Raw genomic sequence first — 23,059 nt, forward strand, 5'->3', positions numbered from 1 at the left:
CCTGTATTATATGAAGTAAAAGTTAGAGGGGAATGGGGCGGGTTGAGTCTTAGAATCCGCAGTGTCTTGTTTGGGAGGCGATATTTGTAGAACTTGATTTTGACCACCTAGCAGACTTTCTGAATGCCCACGTTCTGCTGATGAGCATGGCTTGTGTTTAAGCAATAATCGATTTAGAGGAAGCAATTTACAGCTCAGAAAAAAAATAACTTTGCAACCCGCCGAGAGGTAACGGGCGACGGGCATTTTTTCTAAAACGGGGGTTTGCGCTTCCTCGTTAATTAGCGCCGGGCAGCTCCCACGGCCGTCGCAACAGAAGTCTCTTAATTGCGCGTCACTGATTGAGATTGCCGCGCTCGTTAACCCCCGGGCCCTCGCACGCGGCGGACGTGGGCTGGGGGGGGGGGGGGCTCTTAACCGAGGGCCCGTTCAGAACGAGGCGGGCAGATTGATGAGGGCAGCATGAGCGCTCTTTGATGGGTAGCCGTTCGCATGCTCACATTTTTTATTTTTTATTTTTTTTATTTAACCAGGTAAGGCCCACTGAGCCTTTGTGGCTTTTTTAATAAGCGACCAGGCTATCACAAATGGTAATGCAATGGAAGTAGCTATCATGGAAGTAGCTTATTGTCGTTTGGAATATTATTGCAGCCAATTACTCAAAACGTGTGACGTTGATTCTAAATGTTGGAGGGTTGACCGGGGGGTCCACGCGACCACGGGGAGAACGGACACGCAAACTCCAAATATACAGCAGGCGTCGGGGGTCGGAATCTTACCTACGACCTCCTCTATACCACGCGAGGTGGTTAACATCTCCTAGCTCCTGTGATGATGATAGTGAGAGACACGTAAACTCCAAATCTACAGCAGGCGTCAGGGTCGGGATCGAACCCACGACCTCCTCTATACCAGGCGAGGTAGCTGCCATCTCGCCACTGCGGCGCCCGTCATGCTCGCGTAACCATTCTCCCGCTTATATTCGAGAATCACTGAGTTTCTCCGCTCCATTAGCCTCAACGTAACGTGAGCATCGAGCGCGCATCGGTCGTAACAGGATTATGACAATGATTTAGAATTCGTAGCACGCAGAGTTTTCGTCCACGCCGTGCGAGAGAGAGAATAGTTGAAGAGTCGCGGGGAAACCACAGACACCCTCCGATTAGCACGTTTAGCTACTTAATATACGACAAGCGGGAAGGCAGCCACAACTGGTGCCACCAATTGCCCAAGTTCTGTGATCCTATATCGGGATGTTTGGTTGCTGTTACCAGCTGACCACTTGTTTAGCACATGCTTACCAATTATAAGCCATTTGTAGTTAACAAGCGCACATTACTTATTGGCGTGATCACCATTATCTGGTAGCGTTCTCATTTGGTGGAAGTTAACGTGCTTCCTATCGGGCGTAATCTGCACGCTCGTTAATTGGCAGTGGCTGGCAAGCCTGATTAATTGCCGCTAATCGGCATGCTCGTTAATTGGTGGTCGTTAACACGCCCACTAATTGGCAACCAATAGGACGCTCACTAATTGGCAACAATTAGCACGCTCCGTTGTTGGCCGATGAGACCTCGTTACCGAGGAGAGCAGCTTTCGCTCCCCGCTGCGTCCCCCGCTTTGATTGAGCTTCGCGGGCCTCTCCTCTCCTATTTGTTTAAGCTCTTTACAGTGACAGGCAAGGAATGCAGATGGGCTGAAGTTCTCACAGGGGTGGCCAGATCACCCATCCCCCCCCCTCCTCATGATCCTCTACACCCCCACCACCAACACCACCACTACCCCCTGCAGGCTTCGCCACCCCAGCCATCCCCACCATCTACACCACCCACGACCCACCCACCCACTAACTCCCGTAGGGAGGCCTCTGCCTAACAACGCCACCGCCGCCGCCGCTCACCATTAGCCGGCATGGCTGGGCACGAAAGCGCAAGTTCGACCCTGGACCCTTTTTTGTCTCTGCCCCCCCCCCCTCAACTGGCAGCGGTTAGATGCAGGTGTTGTTGATGCAGTAATTACCAACACTGGCAGAACGATGCTGGCTCATGGGATGTCACGGACAGATGCCGTCCGTAAGCGTTGATGCTTCTTTTTTTGTTTACTCGAGAGAAAAAAAACTGGCATCAGAATCATCATTTTGGGTTGGGGAAGAAAAAAAATAACCCTGCTTTTTTTTCTTATCGCCACCGACTTTGTAACAAAATTTCGATGAAGAACTTTGAGCGAAGGAATTCCCTCCCTGCGCCGTTCCCAGCGACCGTGCGCTACCTCCCAACTTTACTCCAGCTCCTTTCAATGCCCGCCCTCTATCCCTTTCACATTGTGTGTGCTACACTGCACCTCTCTCAATCCATCCAATCCTCCCTCCATCCCCTCCCTCCCGTCTATCCCTCCCTCCGTCCCTCTCTCCATCCATCTACTCCTCCCTCCATCTATCCGTCCCGCCATCCCTAATCGCCCACCCTCTCATCCCCCTCCCAACTCCCTGTTTAATTCTCCCGCGCCGTCCGGTTTTTATCTCGGCCAAAAAAAAAACAAGCGTCTTATTATGAGCACCTCTTGGCCACTCAATCGGCCTGTGTCAAAATACCGGGGGCGGCCCCAACAATGGTGTTTTGGCTGCGGTCCGGCGCGCCCGCTGGGAGAGCCGCGGAACAGGGGCCGCGTGCGTGACGCGGCCGGGCGGCTCGCTTGCGAGCCTGGGCTAATGAGGGGAGGGCGGCCGTCGTTAGCCGGCCGCCGAGTGGGGGGCGAGTCTCACCGTGGCTCCCACAAGAAGGGCACAATTAAGTTCACAAAACACCAATTATGGTGATCCCCCCCCCACACCCCCCCCCCCGCGCCCGGTATCCTCCGCCGGAGGAGTTCTCATACAGCCGCTGAAGTGGGACGGACGGCGAGGGGAGGGGGGGTTTTTGTGTGCTTGAGCGGGCGGGCGGGCGGGTGCGTGCCCCCGTGTTTCGCACGTGTTTTTTTTCTTTCCGTGTTTAGCAGTTCCTCGGTGTTTTGCGCGAAAATCCTCCCAGAATCTTTATTTGGACTGGAGGAATCCGATGAGCTTATGAAGAAGCTCTTTTTCAACAGATCTCCGGTATGATGGGCGGGTGAGCGATTTAACGCGGTGCCAACATTTAATGCAGCACGGTTTCACACTTTGCGCGGCGCCTAAACGCAATCGCACCTCGGGACGCTTCACACGAAGCAATACTCGGGTTAACGGCATCTGTCTCAAGCACGAGCTGGAACAAGGGGGAAATCGTGATGAAAGTGACGACGGTAGAAATGCAGACGGTCGTTCCGCTGCACGACTCCCCCGTGCTTTGACCGCAGGCGAAAAAAGTTGGCGATTTTTTTTTTTCTCCTCCCTCTCCCACCCACTAATAATTGGCCTCAATTAGTGTCTATCACAGAAACCAGAAGGGGAAGGTGGCGGGGGGGGGGAACGCGGAGTAAAGCGGCCGTGCGTTATCGCCGACGAGCAAAACACGAACGCCCCTCGCGAAACAAGCTCCCCTTTTATATTTGGCACCTGCGCGGCGCGCCGAGGGAAGGGCAAGGAAAAAAAAAGAAACCTGTTTACGTCGGCGGCGTTACCTGCCTGCCAGGCTCACCTCTGTTCTGCTCCGCCAACCAAAGGGGGGGGCCCGCCTGCCGCCTGCGGTCTCTCTCCGCAGCTCTCTCTTAACAACGCTCGTTCGGCTGGCAGCTCGGAGTCGTAAGCGGGAGGGAGCGACCACCGTTGCATCGTTCGAGCCAGCCGCCATTGGTAGATGGCAATTGCTCGAGCTTTATATTTATATTTCTTCTTCTTGGTTCTTTCGGTAAAGTCACGTAGAAAGGGAAATAATAAAAGAATACAAATAAAACAATACAATTCTCACGACGTTTCGATTGCAACACAAACAATCATCATCACCTTGCTTGTGTTGCAATCGAAACGTCGTGAGAATTTTATAGTTGTATTTATATTATTGTATTATTTCCCTTCTACGTGACTTTACCGAAAGAACCAAGAATATGAATCCCTGCAGTCACGAAAGCTTTAAATCGAAATTTATATATTTCTCCGCCGCGGTGTCGGTGACGAATCGAGTCCTTTTTGCGGTGGAAAAGCATAAACTGCGGCACCTCTTTTGCCCCCCCCCCCTCTTTAGAGGTCGACGGAACTTCTGACACGAGTGCCTCCCCACTTTCCCCGACTGCTGGCTGACCGAGCCCTGCGTATAATTTGTCCACGAGGCCGAGTTGTAGTGTTAAAAAAAAAAAAACGCGTTCACCTTTCGCCGTTTGCAATTCCTCCCTTTCACAGAATTCCTGTCTCGTGCATTTCTCCGATGTTATTTTTTTTGATGCGGCGGAATTTATCGGAGGTCGCCGCGTTCAGGAATTCCTTTTCCAACGTCCAACAACACCCCCCCTACCCCTTGCTGCCCCCCCCTCCCATCTCTTTTATTTTTTGTTGTTTCTGCCGCTACCGCCGCTGTCGTTAAAAATCGCCGTGTGTTCGGCCACCCAGGATCGGTGGGGAGGGGCCTCCCAGATTAAGCGGATTAATGGACGGATCCCTTAACGAGTTGTGAGTGGCTACAATTTGGGACCTCCTTTGCCAGTACCAAAATATACCAATAGGGTTTTCCCCTTTTTTCTGGCAACAAAACTGACACCTTTTGCAAGGAATCATGTCTACATTAACCGCAATACTTGCAGTCAAATGCAAAAAAAAAAAAAAAAGGAGGTCCCAAATTGTAGCTGCTTACCCCGAGTCCTTATTACTCTGGTTGTGCGTTGTCTTGAACTGTGCGCCTTTTGGCGTCATCTGGTCGAACACCATATGAGACGAGGCTCCAAAGAAAGCTGTCTCTGGTGTGGACCAATCAGTTTCAAAGACAATGCATAAATTACCAGAGTATTGTTTTTTGTTTGCATTTGACTGCAAGTATTGCGGTTAATGTAGACATGATTCCTTGCAAAAGGTGTCAGTTTTGTTGCCAGAAAAAAGGGGAAAACCCTATTGGTATATTTTGGTACTGGCAAAGGAGGTCCCAAATTGTAGCTGCTTACCCCGAGTCCTTATTACTCTGGTTGTGCGTTGTCTTGAACTGTGCGCCTTTTGGCGTCATCTGGTCGAACACCATATGAGACGAGGCTCCAAAGAAAGCTGTCTCTGGTGTGGACCAATCAGTTTCAAAGACAATGCATAAATTACCAGAGTATTGTTTTTTGTTTGCATTTGACTGCAAGTATTGCGGTTAATGTAGACATGATTCCTTGCAAAAGGTGTCAGTTTTGTTGCCAGAAAAAAGGGGAAAACCCTATTGGTATATTTTGGTACTGGCAAAGGAGGTCCCAAATTGTAGCTGCTTACCCCGAGTCCTTATTACTCTGGTTGTGCGTTGTCTTGAACTGTGCGCCTTTTGGCGTCATCTGGTTGAACACCATATGAGACGAGGCTCCAAAGAAAGCTGTCTCTGGTGTGGACCAATCAGTTTCAAAGACAATGCATAAATTACCAGAGTATTGTTTTTTGTTTGCATTTGACTGCAAGTATTGCGGTTAATGTAGACATGATTCCTTGCAAAAGGTGTCAGTTTTGTTGCCAGAAAAAAGGGGAAAACCCTATTGGTATATTTTGGTACTGGCAAAGGAGGTCCCAAATTGTAGCTGCTTACCCCGAGTCCTTATTACTCTGGTTGTGCGTTGTCTTGAACTGTGCGCCTTTTGGCGTCATCTGGTCGAACACCATATGAGACGAGGCTCCAAAGAAAGCTGTCTCTGGTGTGGACCAATCAGTTTCAAAGACAATGCATAAATTACCAGAGTATTGTTTTTTGTTTGCATTTGACTGCAAGTATTGCGGTTAATGTAGACATGATTCCTTGCAAAAGGTGTCAGTTTTGTTGCCAGAAAAAAGGGGAAAACCCTATTGGTATATTTTGGTACTGGCAAAGGAGGTCCCAAATTGTAGCTGCTTACCCCGAGTCCTTATTACTCTGGTTGTGCGTTGTCTTGAACTGTGCGCCTTTTGGCGTCATCTGGTCGAACACCATATGAGACGAGGCTCCAAAGAAAGCTGTCTCTGGTGTGGACCAATCAGTTTCAAAGACAATGCATAAATTACCAGAGTATTGTTTTTTGTTTGCATTTGACTGCAAGTATTGCGGTTAATGTAGACATGATTCCTTGCAAAAGGTGTCAGTTTTGTTGCCAGAAAAAAGGGGAAAACCCTATTGGTATATTTTGGTACTGGCAAAGGAGGTCCCAAATTGTAGCTGCTTACCCCGAGTCCTTATTACTCTGGTTGTGCGTTGTCTTGAACTGTGCGCCTTTTGGCGTCATCTGGTCGAACACCATATGAGACGAGGCTCCAAAGAAAGCTGTCTCTGGTGTGGACCAATCAGTTTCAAAGACAATGCATAAATTACCAGAGTATTGTTTTTTGTTTGCATTTGACTGCAAGTATTGCGGTTAATGTAGACATGATTCCTTGCAAAAGGTGTCAGTTTTGTTGCCAGAAAAAAGGGGAAAACCCTATTGGTAGAGTTGTGAGTGGCGATGCAGAAGCGCAGCGGAGGGGTGGGGTTGGTGTGAGGGGGGGAGCGGTGGCCGGGGGGGAGATTGGCAGTTGATCGCGGCCCGGGGCTTTCCAACGTGCGGGACCTGAGCCCCCCCCCTCCCCCATGTCGGTGATCTTGCTCTCGCATCTCTCGCATCTCTCGTGACACCCGTGGCGCACAGTGGTTGCGAGCCGCTCACATTTTAATGGCGTATCCTCCGCTCTCTCGTAGCGGCGCTACGGTGGCGAGATGTTAACTACCTCGCCTGGTGTGCAGGAGAACTTGGGTCCGATCCCAACCCCTTGATGCCTGCTGTATATTTGGAGTTTGCATGGTCTCTCCATGGTCGCGTGGATTTTTTATCTGGGTCCTCCGGTTTTTTCCCTCCACATTTAGAATCAACGTGCGTTTAGAGTATTTGACTGCTGTAAATTCCCACATGATAAGCCACTTCGTTGAGCTGTCATTTGTGTCCAGGTCGCTTCTGAATATAGCTCAGTGGGCCTTACCTGGTAAAATACAAAATAGTTTAGCTGGAGTTTATTTGTCCCTCTTAACGGCACGGCACTCTCCTCCTTCCCCCCCCTCTCCCCACCCTGCCCGAGTGGTGCTCCATGGCCATGTGTGATCATTCTAAAGTTGGTGAAAACCTGCACGGGCGTTCGTGCCACATTAGTGGGGGGTCGGACGTGGAAGGGGGGGGAGATGCGGGGCGGGGGAGTGTGCGAGGGAGTGGATTAGTTTTTGGGTGGTGAGTGGCAGCACTGGGGGGGGGGGGGGGGGGGGGTTAGGGGAGGGGAGCTGGGGGAGTGCAGCAGGCAGTGCGAGGTGGAGGGTTGTTGGTGCTTGGGTGGGGGGAAGTGGGGGGGAAGATGCTGGATGGTGGGCGGATTTTCTCACTGCAGGATCACGGGCAGCGGAGGAATTTGTTTTGACACTTTGGACCCGTTTCAAAACACGGACCGAGCCAGGCGATTTTGGGATTGACTGTAAGCGTACGAAACAAATAAATAAATGTGTAAATAAGCACACGGGTTAATCAATGGGATGTGCCTCTTTTTACAAATTAACCCCCTCCCCCATTTTTGGGTGTGCCGGTTCTGCGAACCAAATATATTTTTTATGGAATACATTTTTGACTTTCCCTTGCCCTTCCGGCGTCAGCGTCAGCGTCTCTCCCACCTCGGGGCCCTCCACTTGACGGCGTCGCTCCTGCTGCCACTCTGCGGTGCTCGTCCAGAAGGACCTCCGGGAGAGCCTTGAGACCGTGCAGGAGGCATTGGGGAAATGTTTCGCCGATTTGTCTTGTTACGAACGAATCGCTTTGCGGGAGGGAACCACGGACTACCTGCACAATCATTGGAACCTCATTTGCCAGTAAAAAATATGATAATTAGTTTTTTACCCTTCTATCTGGCAACAAAACTGGCACCTTTTTTTACAAGGAGTCATGTTTGCATAGACCACAATACCTGCAGTCATAATGCAAACAAAAAACATAACTCTGATAATATATGCACTGTCCTTGAAGTTGATTGGTCCACACCCGAGACAGCTTTCCTTAGAGCCTAGTCTCACATGGGTTGGACCAGATGACGCCAAAAGACATGACTCCTTGTAAAAAAGGTGTCAGTTTTGTTGCCAGATAGAAGGGTAAAAAACCAATTATCTGCACAATGTTTATATTATTCTGCTGCTCTGAATGTCCAAATGATAAACTACTTTGTTGTTGAGCCATCATATGTGGCCAGGTCACTTTTGAAAAAGAAGTTCATACCTCTGGGGTTTGCTTGGTAGGATGGGGATGGTTTAATTGTATTTGTATGTGTTTGGGTGATTTGTTTACCTTTCACGTACTTTGCACTTTGATCGTGTTTTTTTTATACTGTTTGTTGTAACGTTCTAACCCCGTGCCCCTGAGTGGCCACCTGTGAAAAAAAGCTTCGTAGCTCATCGGATTCCTCCTCCAGTATAAATAAATATTCTGATTCTGGAGATGACACCCGGGGTCGGCACAGATGGGTCCATGAACGCACCTGCTGCCCTGTCGCCTCCTGTGGGCTTGAGACTTTGACAGGTCAGCCGCCAGGTTCTGCTTGGCTAAGCTGTCAATCAGACAAACCTCTGGACAGCAGAGCGCCCCCCGCCCCCACAACCCCTCCCCCGCCCGCTCCCCCCGCCCCCGGCCCCGCCCCCATCCCCGCCCGGGAAGTCGTGGGTTCGATCCCGACCCTGACGCTTGTATATTTTGGAGTTTGCAAGTTTTCCCCGTGGTCCTCCGGTTTTTCCATCCACGTTTAGAATCGCCATCACGCGTTTCGAGTATTTGGCTGCTATACATTTCCACGTGATAAGCAACTTCGTTGAGTGATCATTTGTGGCCAGGTCGCTTCTGAGAAATATCTGTACAGCTCAGTGGGCCTTACCTGGTAAGATAAAAACTAGTTTAATGGTTTAGTTTAGAGCTACGCACATCTTCCAACGACGTCTGGCCAGCATGGAAGAGAAGGCCAATGTACCACCCCGAGAGATTGCAGGGAGGGGGGGGGGGCCCTTTTGCCGGTGTTGGCATGAAGCAGAATATGTATTTATACTGGGGGAATCCGATGAGCTATCAAGCTCCTTTTAACATGTCCAGTAGGGGCGATTTTTACCCCCCAAAGCCCTTTACGAAATTGCAGGGAGAAGGGAAGAGTGGGGGGGGGGGAGTTGTTGGGGCTGCTGTACGTACGCAGTGGCTGAGAGGGGGTTTGGGTGGCTGAGAGGTTCGGGTGACTGATGGGTTTGGGTGGTTGATGGGTTTGGGTGGCTTTAGGAGCGTTGTGGTGGCTGAGAAGGGGCATTGTGGTGGCTGAGAGGGATTTGGGCGGCTGCTGAGAGGGGTTTTGTGGGGTTGGCAGCGAGTGAATGATGTCACCCATCGCTCCACTCGCTTCAGAGGGGGCTAATTACAGGGTGTGCGCGTTCTCTGCCTTTGTCTTTGTTTTTTCTCGTACAGACACAGGTGAGATACATTACACACACAGACACAGGTGATCTACCTTACACACACAGTCACAACATGCAGCGTACACCAGGTGTGCCCAAAATAGTTTTTTTTCTTCTTGGTTCTTTCGGTAAAGTCACGTAGAAGGGAAGTAATAAATAAATAAAATAAAACATAAAATAATTCTCACGACGTTTCGGCCACAACGCAAGCAGCCGTCCTCAGGTGAAACCAGGTCTGTCGAGGCGACAGCGCACATAATTGGGAGTGTAAAGATTCTATCATGGGGGGTTTTTGGTTTTTTTTAATCCCTCTAACCCTCCGCACGTTCCGATTAAAAACCACACGCACACTCGCCACTCGCGCTTGGTTACGTGAAGATTTTATCGCGCGGGGCCTCATTCCCCTAAACCTCCACGCGCCCGCCAGAGCGTGGGCGCCGCACGCCCTACGGAGGTCCGGGTCTTCACCCAGGCGTCCACCGTCGTCTCGTGTGCGATCGTCTCGTCACCCCCCCCCCCCCCGCAGCGTTGAGCATTGTGCCGTCTTGCGCCGTCTTGCGCCGTCTTGCGCCGTGGAAGACTTTCGCTTTCGTGGAATACGCGATCCTTTTTGCGCATCCCCAGTATTCAAACTGCGGAGTGCTCATTATTAGTCTGTAATAACATTTACATAGGCACCCTGCAAATAATAACAACAACCGTCGTTCGCCACTAAGTGGCAGTGATGACACCATGGCACTTGTGCCAGGCTAGGTGCGCCTTGAGGACACTTAACATGTACAAAGTTCCGCGGGCAGGATGTCATGGGGACAGACGCAGGCGCCATGGGATGACTGACTGAGATGGCCGGCAGAGGCAGCACCTGTGCTCCCCTACTGTGCCAACTTGCTGAGTTTTATCTGCCCAGCGCTCCGCTCGTTGTTGTGAGCGTCGCTCCTCCTCCCTCCTCCAACAACAGCGGAGGGAAGAGGAGCGACGCTGCCTCCAAATGCCCAGTCGCGTCTTTCACGAGCCTCTCCCATGGAGGCCGATCTTGACCATTGGCAATGCGTATGTAATAACACCCATTGCCGCGTGTACGTGCTCTGTTTAATCACCACCTAAGATGTTGCCGGACTTGGTGCCAACCGATGGCCACCTTGCGGATTTGCGACCTGCGGTGGATCGCGATCTGCAGGGTATCGTGATCTGTGGATCGCGATCTGATGTGGATCGTTATCTGGTGTGGATCGCGATCTGATGTGGATCGCGATCTGCGGGGGATCACGGCTGGCTCACTCATCGGTGGCCACCACTGTTTCACAGACAGGGGGGCCTCAGGGGTCGGAGCGCTCAGCTGACAACGTGGAGGACCTGGATTTGAATCCGAGTTTCAGCCGCCTGTATTTATAGCGGCTTCTGAAGTGCGCAGCGAGATGATGGTCTTGGCCGAGACACCAATGACTGCACGATAATGCCACCACGTTAAATTTCGATTTGCGAGTAATTTGGCTGAATTTCAGCTCTTGAGATAAAAAATATATACATATTAGTTCGACTGTCATGTGAGGAGTGTAACAGGTTGGGTGGGCAAGTGCTGCCTCTGGCTTTGTGAACCAGAGGTCACTTACAGGATGGATCTCGGATGTAGCTCTGTGATATCCGCTTCTGCGGGCTGTTCTCTTAGCACCCAGGGTGGGCCTGCTGTGCGAGACATGTTGATCGATTCTTTGCCTCGTGGACGTGGTGCCGGTTCGCACGTTTGGGATAAAAATTGGAGAGAAGTCGGAATATATAAAAAATATTATGTTAAGTCCGGCAAAATCAGCATGTACTGCATGGAGGAACTGTAGCCGAAGGGATAGTGGTAGGTTTCGTGTAACACGCCAAGGATGTGCGTTTAAACCGCTGCCTCAACATTGCCCTGTACTCCTATACCCACACCTCCTTGGCTTCAGTGTGTTCGCTGAGCAGCACTTCACGAATTATATGCGGTACGTAAGGTGCGGAGGGGGCAAAGACCTCTGCGCTCCCCAACTGTGGTGCCGTCTGTGATACGCGAACTCGGTCGGGGAGCGGCATTTAAATTTGAGTTCTTTCCCGGATGTTCAGATAGCGCCAGGAATATTTGTGTAGACAGGTGCGGTGAAGTCGGTAGAGTCGGTCTCATTTTGCAAGAGTCATCTCCTGGGTTGCGATGGCTTTGGGCCCGTCATGTTGCTGGAGTTGTGATGGCGTTGGGGGTTGCGACGGGGTTGGAGACGTGATGATGGGGTAGTGACGGGGATGACGTGGTGATGGGGTAGTGATGGGGATGACGTGGTGATGGGGTAGTGATGGGGATGACGTGGTGTTGGGGTTATGATGAATGGGGTTGCGATGGAGATGTGATGAATGGGGTTGTGACGAGGATGATGTGATGATGGGGGATTGTGATCAGTCTCCAGTGTAGAACTCCTGAGTGCTACACTATCCACACGCTTTGTGTTGTCGCGGTTTTTTGTTTGTTTGGCAGAACTTTTTTTCTGCCAAGATCCTTCACGCTGTCTCATTAATCCTCTACACAGTAGGGGGCACACTTTCCCCTCATCTCTGCTATGGCATTTTTGTTGCGTGACAAAGCTGACATTTAACCGCATCGAGTGCGAACACATTTTATAAATTTGCACGGTCGTTGATGACTGGTCTCAGACCATGGACTCGCTACACCAGAGACCCCCTAACTAATCACGGGTGGCTGCCCATCCGTGATGAGCACAGGCGGCTGAATCCTCGATTCGAACCCTGGAGCTAAGTGGTGCCAGCTCAGCACTCTGACCTCTCAGCCACTCGGTCACCTCCAACACTCATCCCGTTCTTAACCCCTTAGCCTCGGAGTGCCTTTAAGCCTAACCCTATTGTCATCTGGTTTGTTAACCATGACTTTAATGCTCGTTCTATTCTCTTTGCGCCTATCTCTAACCATTGCCCGATGCCAAACCCCTCTAACACAACACCCTATCCATATTCATAGCTCTTGACTGTAGCGCTATCCATTACCATATCGCTCACCTGAAACCTTATTCTTAAACTTAGCCTTACCCCTATCCCTTACCGTAACCCTAACCCTACCCCAAACCCTATCTCCAGCCCTAACCCAATTATAATCCCTATCCTTAAACACCGGCCCTATCCCTTACTGCAACTCGACCCTAACCCTGTTGCGAGCCCTAACCCCATTCTTATCCCTGTCCCAAACACCAGCCCTGTCCTTAACCCCGATCTGCCGAGAACTTTCGGGACTGTGATGTTGTTCACTCTTCGTGGGATTCTTCTCGCCCTCCGACTGCGCAATATCTTCCCATTGCTCCCCCAAGAATACAAGCAGCCATGTCGACTACACTCTGTGTGTGTCTCTCTCTCTTTCATGTCGCTCGCTCGGGATTCTCACTCGCAAACTTCCCCCCCCCCGTCCCTTTCCCACCCTCGTCGCGAGTCGTGCCGCACCTTGCCGCTGTGGCAGCGGCTGGGATTTGCGCGCTGTGGCCGCGGGCGGTTTAGTCAGGTGAGAAAAACACGGCGCGCCACCGCAGCATGCCAGCTAAAGCCGCCCCCACCTGCCCCCCCCTACCCACCACCCCCCACCGCTCCCCCCCGTTTCGGGGTGGTGGGGGGGGGGCCGGGGGGGGATACTCATCTTTCAGAGGAGACGGTGACGGGGGCCCGAGTGGCGGGATACGCTCTGCGTCGTGCGAAACCCGCGTCGCGTCACGTCCCCGCCGTCCTTCTTGCCGCGTCGCCCTTCGGCCCGGCCGCCGCTTGCCGCCGAGTGCGACCGGCGGGGGTTGGGGGGGGTGCGAAGTCTTGGGGGGCCCGGCAGGGAGAGCGGAGACAGAAGCTGAAACTTTCCCCCGCCGCCTTCTTAACCCGGAGCGTCGAAACCGATACCGTCCCGACGACGTGCACGTGCACGTGCGTCGCCACGTGACGTCTCGGAGCGGGAAAGGGCTCGTTAGCCCCTCAACTGCGGCTGGGCGGCCCGGCTCCCCCGACGCGTCTTCGGGTTTTCCGCGTCGTGTTCGGCGCCGTGGCCGACGTTTCGGACGCGCCCCCCCTCCCCCCGGCGGCACGTGGGGCCAAAGCGTCGGCAGTCGGCCAACGCGCGCCACGAGCCGCAAACGCCGCGGAGATCTCCGTTGGTCTTCTCGTTCCTGCTTGTTCGCCGCCGTTCTCTCGTGGGGAGTGGGGGCGGGCGGGGGCGGTTTGCTCCTTGATTTATAAACAATGTATGCGCATCCTCTGATCGCTTCACTTTCCTTTTGCCTCGGCCACTCTCTCGCATGGCCGAAGTTGTCTATTAGTCGTGGCTCGTGAAGGCACCCGTGTGTTTGCGTGGCAGAGGATCCCACGCCATTGATAGCACTGAGAGACGTGTTCGTGTGTGTGTGCGTGTGTGTGTGCGTGTACGTGTGTTGAGCTTCTTTCGCACACCGTGCGTAGCCGACCGTGCTAATCGGAGGTGGACAACAAACTGAAACACAAAAAGCAGTCCTGAAGAAGAAAAATGAGTTTTCAATCCGGACCATTTAAAAACGCACAGCTCCCCAGTGTCTTCCCGATAGGTCTGGCAACATCTCCCAAACCGCCACTTTCATCATCGCATAGTTTGTGTCACTCGATACGAGCTGTTTGTTTTGTTGCGTGGACTCTTCTTATTTGAGGTGGTGACATGAAAGGCTTATATATTTTTTTTTCTCCCCTCTTCTCGTGCCCGCTCCTCAATTGGGAGCTCAGTCAGCAGGGCGGTGACTGTTGGCACGCGCCGGGCTGGTGGGGCACCCGTCGTGTGGAAACTAGGACCGCACGTTGGTTTGTGGTCGCCAGAAGGAGACTTGGCAGCGGGGCGCGAGCTATGCTGATGAGCCCCGCCGGTAATGGATGCGACCCGGCCGAGAGTTATCCACCTGTGGCTATCCGCCGCCTGCCTGCCTGCCGGCCGGCCCTGGCTCGATGGTGACCTCTTAAGACGCGAGAGGGCCACGATGCGCTGCCTTCAGGGAGCCGCTGATGGCTCTTTTTGCATGACGCACGCAAAAAAAGGCCGAGTGTGCTTCTCGCACAAGTTTTGTATGTTTTTAGAAAATGATGGGAGGGGGGGGGGGCGGGGAGAGGTTTTTTTTCCGGCCTGCGCCGTGCTGTTATCCTCTTGTGATGTTGGTGACGATGATGATGATGATGATGGTGTTGGTCGTTTTATTTGTCGCCAGTTGCTGATTTGAAGGCGGTGGCTGCGAGACGAATCGTAAAACGACCTCGGGGGAGGGGCGGCGTGGCGTGGTGCTGTTTCGTTGCGCCGGGAGTGTGCGAGCTCGGGGCTTGAGGGCCGGGGTGCCGCTCGCCAGGGAAGTCCGTGAGAGTTGAAAGCTCGTGAAAGTCGTGCGCGGTGGGGGTAGCATGGGAGAGGTGGTGAGGGGGGGGCACAGACGCTATTAAAGTTTATGAAGGCCGCTGCGCATAGCTTTGGGGGGGGGGGGGGCGATCTTTGATCTCAACTCATTGGTCCAATCCAATAAAAAAACCCCGAGCTGAAAAAAACTTAACGGCTCGAAACCACTTAGCGGAGACGTTGCCTCGTGTCACCACCGCTGTTTGTTTTACATTTTTAACATCGGTGCTCGTTTCACCCAATTTGTTTGAGCGCCGAGCGGCGGTGTTTTGTGAAGCTGCGCGGAGGTTCGCGTGGCCGTACCGCGGTTTGGTTGTGACTTGCGGATTCGGGAGAGCGAGGTGGTGGTGGTGGTGGTGGCAGCGCAGGCCGCCACCACCATCACCACCACCACGGCAACGGGGCGGTACACTCTTCTCACCGCACACTCGTTACACCACACACCTGCTCACCGCACACTCGTTACACCACACACCTGCTCACCGCACACTCATTACACCACACACTCGCTCACTGCATACTCACTCACCGCACTCGCTCACCAAACATTCATTACACCGCACACAGGCTCACCGCGCACTCGCTCACCCGCTCACTCGCTCACCCACTCACCACACATTCGTTACACCACACATCTGTTACACCGCGCACCCGCTCACTCGCTCACCCACTCACCACATATTCGTTAGACCACACATCCGTTACACCGCGCACCCGCTCACCGCTCACTTGCTCGCCACATACTCCGCTCGCCACATTCGCTCACCGCACACTCATTCGCCACTTATATCCGATCACCGCAGGATAGCCATGGACTCGCGCGTCACGCGCGCACCACACAACCACTCACCGTTGGGCAAAACACTTTTGCGCGAGCACTCACCAGCTGATCGTTGTCCATGTCTCCTGGCGCGGTGTGGTTTTTTTTTTGGAATAAGAGGAAAAAATCCACGAAGCCGCATGGATATGGATCGTGACGAGAGCCGCCACGCTTTCAATGAATGCTCATCTCGTGAAACTCTTAACAGAAGTGGTCCATTTGCCGAGTGAGAACACAGCCAAAGACGGTCACCGCATCGCGCGCTTTTCAGATTGCGCTTCTGCGGCCGTCTGGAGCGTGCCTCTTCCTTACGATATTAGGAAGCCACTGGAGCTGTGCACTTTTAAAATCTAGATTGAAAACTACTTTCTTTAGGACCGCTTTTTGTGTTTAGTTTGTTGTGCTTCCTACGCACCTCCGTTTAGCACGGTTGGTTACGTACGGTGCGAAAAAAGTTCAACAACATACATAAGTGCTGGTTGTTGCTGGCTTCTTGGCGTATTTGGCCTTCGGGCCCTGTGCTCGGCAAAAGCCGTCAGCTACGGGGGGGGGGGCGGAGGAGGGAGCGGTGGGAGATGGTTTAACGCGTGGGTAGAAAGGCGCTATTTTAGTTGGTTTATTTTTTATTTCATTTGTGTTGCACGTTATCGTTAAAGTTATTAGCAGTAAAAGCCTGGGACCGCGTGCCCGGCCACCCCCCCCACACCCCTACGTGCCCGCCAGCCCGCCCGCGGTAACGCCGCTGTCACCGGGAGACGGCGGCGAGATGAACGGGTGGGGGGGGGGGAGTTGTCGTTCGCGTCCGTCTCCCGTAAAACCTCGCTGCCGTTTAACTCTTTTTTTTCACTTAACTTTTACTCGCTCGCAGTAACGACACGCCCGCCCTCCCCCGCCGTTCCCCTTCCCGCGGTTCCACGGAACGGCTTCCCCCCCCCGCCTTGCCTCCCCCCGCAGCCTTGGCATGAATAGTCGCGACTCGTCTTCACGCTTCCACTCGAAGTCTCTCTCTCCGGTCTTGTTTTCTTGCTTGTTGCGGTCTCCCAATGGCAGGCTAATGTCCGGTGCTGTGTACACCTTTTTGTGCCACGCAGAGTCAGCTGCCGCTGAATAGGATGGGGAGGGGTTCCCCTTGGCTGGACTGCAGCAGGGCATTTGAATGGTTGAGATGAGTTACAAATTATGGCGCTTTGAGTTTTTTTTTTTATTGTTGATGGACACAATGTGCACGTGGCCGCAAAGGGCACCTAGCCTGGCACAAGCTCCGCAGTGACGTCACCGCCACTTAGTGGCGAATGGCTGCTGTTGTTTATAGTTCCATCAATATAGCTCGAAACTATACTATTAAGCTGTTTTTATTTTACCAGGTAAGGCACATTGAGCTATAAAAAGCTCTTTTCAGAAGCGATCCTGCCACAAATGATAGCTCAACGAAGTGGCTTATGTAGAAATTTAGAGCAGCTAAAATACTCTGAACGTGTGACGTCTATTCTAAGTATGGAGGGAAAAACCGGAGGACCCAGAGAAAAATCCACGCGACCATGGGGAGAGTGAGACACAAACTCCAAATATACAGCAGCAGACCTCAGGGTCGGGATCGAACCCACGACCTCCTGCCTACCAGGCGAGGGAGTTCATATCTCCTAGCCACCGTGATGATGATGATAGTGAGAGGCACGCAGACTCCAAATATACAGCAGGCGAGGTAGTTAACGTCGGCCCGTGTTACTGACAGGGCGATCTTCCCCTACTCGGGACTGTCTGTAATGTAGAGGCTGTCTTAATGTAAACCTGGCACGTACATTTTTTCAAAGTTTTTTACATTTCACATTTCCACGAGAAGGTGGGAGGGGAGAGGTAGGAGCCACCTCAATGGGTCCCTGGCATTGAAATTGGGACCCAGGTTTTTTGGGGGTATATTTTCTCTCTCTCTCGCTCGCTCTTTTCAACCCGAATGGTGACTCCCCCCCCCCCCTGTGCTTGTGTACAAGTTTTCCGTTTTTTATTTTCACAGCATTTTGGGCTTTTTTCTCTCTCTCTCCGTGCGTCCGATGGTTGTGTTTGTGTGTGCGTGGGCGTGCCCGCGTGTCTGTGTGTGTGTCTACGTGTGCGTAACGGGGGGGGGGGGTCAGTATTATTCCCATTTTATGTAGCAGCTGCCTTTGTTATTGGGTGTTTGTGAGTGCTGCTTGGGACCGTGTATCTCCGGTACCTGCGCTTGATTGTCTGCATGAAGCTGCCCGTAGTGTGGGTGTGCGGCGGGTAGGCCCCACTCTTGCCAGCCGACCCTTTGATTCCAGCATCCTCTCGCAGTGACCTACAGGGTATTGGTAAAGGAGCAGCCCTGCAGTTTCTTCCTGTATGTATGTACAGTAAAACCTTGGATAGCGAGCATAATTCGTTCCGGAAACGTGTTTGTAATCCAAAGCACTCGCATATCAAAGCACTCGTGTATCAGTTGTGATCACGTGACGCTTGGCAGACAAAGCGTATACACGTACTACTCGTGTTGCAAGACCTCGCTCGTTTATCAAAGTAATTTTTAAAATGTGCTCTTCTTGCAAAACACTCGCAGACCAAGTTACTCGCAATCCAAGGGTTTACTGTGTGTATGTTGAACTTCTTTTGCGCCGTACGTAGCCAACGGTGCCCGTCGGATGAGCGGGGAATAGGACTACAACATAAACACAAGAAGCGGTCCTACAGAAATAGCCACGTGCGTAGGGATGCAGCGGGTATCAATAATACGAAGTCAAATTGCGCTTCCCACATGTTGCAATAAAATGTTCTCAAGTTGCTGAGATTCCGCAGAAACAATTAGAAGTGGAGAAGGTTGCAGGCTCGTGTTTCCTCGAGAACAGCATTCGTTTGTTTAATTTGCATTGAGGATGAGTCCTACCAAGGGCAGCCAATTGTCTTTGCAGGGCCATCATCAAATATCCTGTTGACGTTCGGAGTCGAGATCATCCCAGAGATTTTGCTCGAGACCACGAGGGCTTTGCCTTCAGCAAATCTGTTTTTAAATTTCGCCGCCGCTTGCCGAATGGCCTCCGCCCGAGGGAGTTGTTCAAGGGTATTTTGCTCGACTCGTGCCAGGCTGACCGGACGATCGACCATGCTTCACCCATTTATGCTGTTGGGCGGTGGGATTTGAGAAACTTGCTGCGTCGTTTTAACTGCCACGCATGCCAGGATATCCGGTCGATGCACGTCCTCTGGATTGCAAGTCCGGCGTGCAAACCGTCACATGACGGGAGCACCCGCTGTAGAAATTAAAGTGTTTTCATAATTCCGTTCCTGATGAGTCATCTCTGGTAACCTTTTCTTTATCGAAATATTTTTATTTAGACGGCAGGAATCCGATGAACTTTTTTCCACAGATGTCCTCTCCGCCAGCGGTGGCCCTTGCAGGCCTGCACCTTTGTCTTGGCCTCCGTTGGACTCGTTTGCCACTTTTTTTCTTTTAAGCGGTGTTTTTCAGGCCGGGGGAAGTGGGAATGTGCCCAAATAAAACCCACGCGATCCAACCGACAGCACTTCAGAGCCAGTGAGGATTTCCTGGATAAATCAAAAAACGACTGTTGTCATTTATTGTGCATGTTAACAGCAGCCGTATCATCTATATAGCTCGGATATAACTAATAAACTATTTTTATTTGATCAGGTAAGGCCCACTGAGCTATAGAGATCTTTTTTCAGAAGTGACTTGGCCACATATAGTTCAAGAAAGTGGCTTCTCGTGTGTACATTTTTACCAGCCAAATACTCTAAACGTGTGACGTTGATTCTAAATGTGGAGGGAAAAACCGAAGGACCCAGAGAAAAATCCACGCGGCCATGGAGAGAGAGAGAGAGACACGCAAACTCCAAATGTACACGACCTCCTTCATACCAGGTGAGGTAGTTGTAGGTAGTTGTAGCGATAATCTGTCTCCCCAGTGGTTATTTTAAATGCCACGGATATAGGGTTCACGGTTGTGGAGTAGTGGTGGTACCGTGGGTCACACAGCGGCTTAGCTTGTTCGTCAATCCATCTGTCCAAGCAAAAACCTTGGGCACCCCTGCGTTAAAGAATCGGTTGTTGTTCAGTCTGAAGTTTTAATCACAGCCAGTTGTCTTTGTCTCATTCGTTCGGTTTCGCTTGTCCAGTTTTTCTCGCTGCATTAGCCTGGAGCATAAATTGTCATCCCGGAGCATGAACTTTTAATAATCTATTTGTCGCATGCACAACTAGATGCGTGGATCCTCAAAATACGAATACTTTACAATAAATTATAACGTAAAAGTGAGAGAGAAATAACCAGTTTATGCAGCCCTCACAGGGATGATGATGATGATGATGTGCTTGTCTTTTGCTCATGGGCAGGCCTCCCGCTCTGTCCGGCCTACTGCACTTGCACGCACGCACAGACACGTGCGTGCACGCACGCGTTTTCCACTTGACCTCCTTGACCCCTGACCGCTCGACGCGCCCTCGCGCCTCCTCCTCGCGCCCCGGTGTCTGCAGTCATCGCGCAGTGGGCCGTGCTGGCCGTGAGGAACCTGACCCAGGGGAACGTGGAGAACCAGGAGGCCATCAGGAGGCTGGAGCGACGGGGCGCCGCCCAGAGCCCTCTCCTGGGAGCGCTCGGGGTCGGGGTGGAGGAGCGCGAAGGCCGTGTGTACGTGAAGGCCACCAGCAAGACCACGCCGCCTTCGTGAAGGCCTTGCACAGGACCCGTGGAGCTTCGTGAAGGAATTAATAAGACAAGACCACGGGACCTTCATTAAGGCCTTGAACAAGTCCACAGGACTTTCACGAGGGCCTTACACAGGACCACGGGACCATCATGATGGCCTTAAACAAGATCACGGTACCATCATGTTGAAGGCGTCATGTGGGCGCATGATAGTTTTGCGAAGTTAATTAGAGGGGCTGGGGGAGAACGGTGCACCCGCAAAAACTAATATTTAATATAGCTAGACGTGAGCGACGTGATTGACTGCTTGATCGAACTAGATTAGAATGGCTAATTGTGATTCACAGACTTTGACGTCTGCGTGTTTTGCAAGACCGGATCGCTGCCGTGTACTGACCCCACCCCCCGCCCCCCCCCACCTGGTTTGCGCGTCGTTCACGGAACACGAGATTTTGAAATCGCGCCTTTATTTGTGTGTTAGTAAACGAGTGGTGCTAGTAGTTAGCGACGTGAGATTTCGCCGAAGGAGCGTGGAAGCGCTCGATCGGTTGTAAATGTGCGAGCCGTTACCGGCACGCACGGTGAGCACCGTCGGCGTTGTGCGATGCGAGTAAGTCCGCCCCCCCCCCTCCCCCCCGCGTGCGTGTAAAAGTGACGGGTGCTAAGCGTGTCCTGTTGATGCAAATTACGGGACGCGAGGACGTCGCCCATGGGGACAGAGGGGGGTGGGGGGGTCCTGCCGATCGACCAGCCGTCGGAAACGGGGTCGCCCGCCACCCCCCCCCCTCACCGCCGCCACCCTCCCCTCCCCGGTTGTCCCGAGCTGGAATCGCCCATCTCTCCTCGTCTCCCGTTCCGACCGACCGGCAAAACACGCGAGCCTCGCAGTGAAAACATCCACTCGTCTCGATCTCGTTAAACAACAACAACAATGTTGCCGCTGGCACGGGCGCGACCCGGAGCTATAATTGTTGCGGGCGGCTGGAGCTGCGGATGAAGTTGGGGGGGTGGGGGGTGTTTTGCATTTCTATGCCGCGTGTTGAGTTTGGTGTCGTGCCCGCACTGTGTAACATAACAGAGTCGATGATGGAAGTCGGCTAAACCAAGATAAATATTTCAATGCCACGTGCGTGTGCATGCGCCTTCGTGTTTTTTTTGTGTTGCGCAATCGGCGGTATTGTTTGTTGCGGCCTGGATGGTTATTTGTCGGGTTTTATTTTTTTTTGGGGGGGGGGTGTCCGGAGGAAGAGGGGGTCATTTGGGTTCACCTCGATGCAATTAAACAAACATTGTATATCAAGACATGTATGTGTCCACTCGTACAGGATAACTCACAACGGCCAGAATACAGGTTTTTGAGTTAGATCGAGTACATTTATGTGTCGTTAAACCCACCACCACCCGACACAGCCAATTAGTAAGGTTTGTCACGTTAACGAAACTTGACAATTCGTTGCTAGCACAGCAGCAAAACCAGTGTGTAGGAGAGTAAACCCACAACGTTTCCCATGTGAGAACGACGTTTCGCCAGTAATCACAACTATCTTTGTTAGGCGACAGCCAGGGTTGTCCGATGACGATCGTTGTAATTACTGGGGAAACGTGCTCAAATTGTAAATGTTGTGGATTTAGTTTAACACGTAGGCTTTCGCGACAAATATCATCCATAACATAGGTTTTTTGGTGGGGTTAGATCACGTATCTACGCAATATACGCGATCTAACCCAAAAAAGCCCTACAATGTGGATTTACTCTCCAACACACCGGTGTGCTGTACTAGTAACGAATTGGCATGTTCTGTTTACGTGACAAACCTTGCTAATTGGATGTGTCGGGTGGTGGCGGGTTTAACGACACATTTACATTGACGCGATCAAACCCAAAAATCCTCTTATGGATGATATTGGTCGCGATAGCCTACTACTGTGTGTTAAACTGACCAAAAAACACGTTTAAGCCTCATTATTAGTTGTGTAAAAACGCATCGATTCATCAGTTCATCTTGATTCTTAAGTTCACAATCGTGCATAGAGGGCGTGGAGTGTGTACGCATGGGTGTGTGTGTTTTCAATTGGACATGCAGATGATTTGAGTCGCGTAATGCATCACGGACTGCAGGCACATCAAGGAATCTGATTAATAATAATTAGAGAAAGGAAGGGTTAGATCTTTTTTGGAGACGTAATGAGGAAAACAAGAAACTGAATATATTATTGTACCTCGGAAAATAATAGGCTTGTGACAAGAAGCCGTGGAAGACTCAATTAAGTTTCGTCAACAATTTGTATGCAACTGGGAGTATCCAATCCAAAGTTATTGACTAATAACATCATGGACACAAAGGCCCATGGCACAGAGAGAGAACGCCATGCGTGAACGTGGCCCGTGTAGCCGCAAGAGGCTGCTACGTTTATCCACGCTCTAAAATATGCAAAAAAATCTACAAGCAAATTATTGAATCGAATCGTGGTCTTGCATCGTGATGATTCATCTCTTTGCTGACAGCGAGCGCCGATTGAAGAGGGCCTTTGCTTCACGGTCATCGTCACGCCTCTGCCTCTGCTGATTTTAATAACACACCTCTGCTGCAGGTACTTTCTTTTTCGGCTGAGTTGA

General features: G+C 51.8%; 1 protein-coding gene across 2 annotated transcripts in view; it reads left to right on the forward strand.

The window, feature by feature from the left end:
- The window catches only part of ATXN10 (ataxin 10), a 59,188-nt gene extending 37,621 nt beyond the window's left edge, over nt 1-21,567 (forward strand). For both annotated transcript variants that reach the window (XM_078874160.1, XM_078874161.1), the window contains one exon: nt 20,271-21,567. In XM_078874160.1, the coding sequence (XP_078730286.1) occupies nt 20,271-20,464 (194 nt within the window). In that variant the 3' untranslated portion in view covers nt 20,465-21,567. The remainder of the gene's footprint in view (nt 1-20,270) is intronic.
- The last annotated feature ends 1,492 nt before the right edge of the window (nt 21,568-23,059 follow it).

The sequence above is a fragment of the Lampetra fluviatilis genome, chromosome 38 (genome assembly GCF_964198595.1).
Source record: "Lampetra fluviatilis chromosome 38, kcLamFluv1.1, whole genome shotgun sequence".
NCBI classification, from domain to species: Eukaryota; Metazoa; Chordata; class Hyperoartia; order Petromyzontiformes; family Petromyzontidae; genus Lampetra; species Lampetra fluviatilis.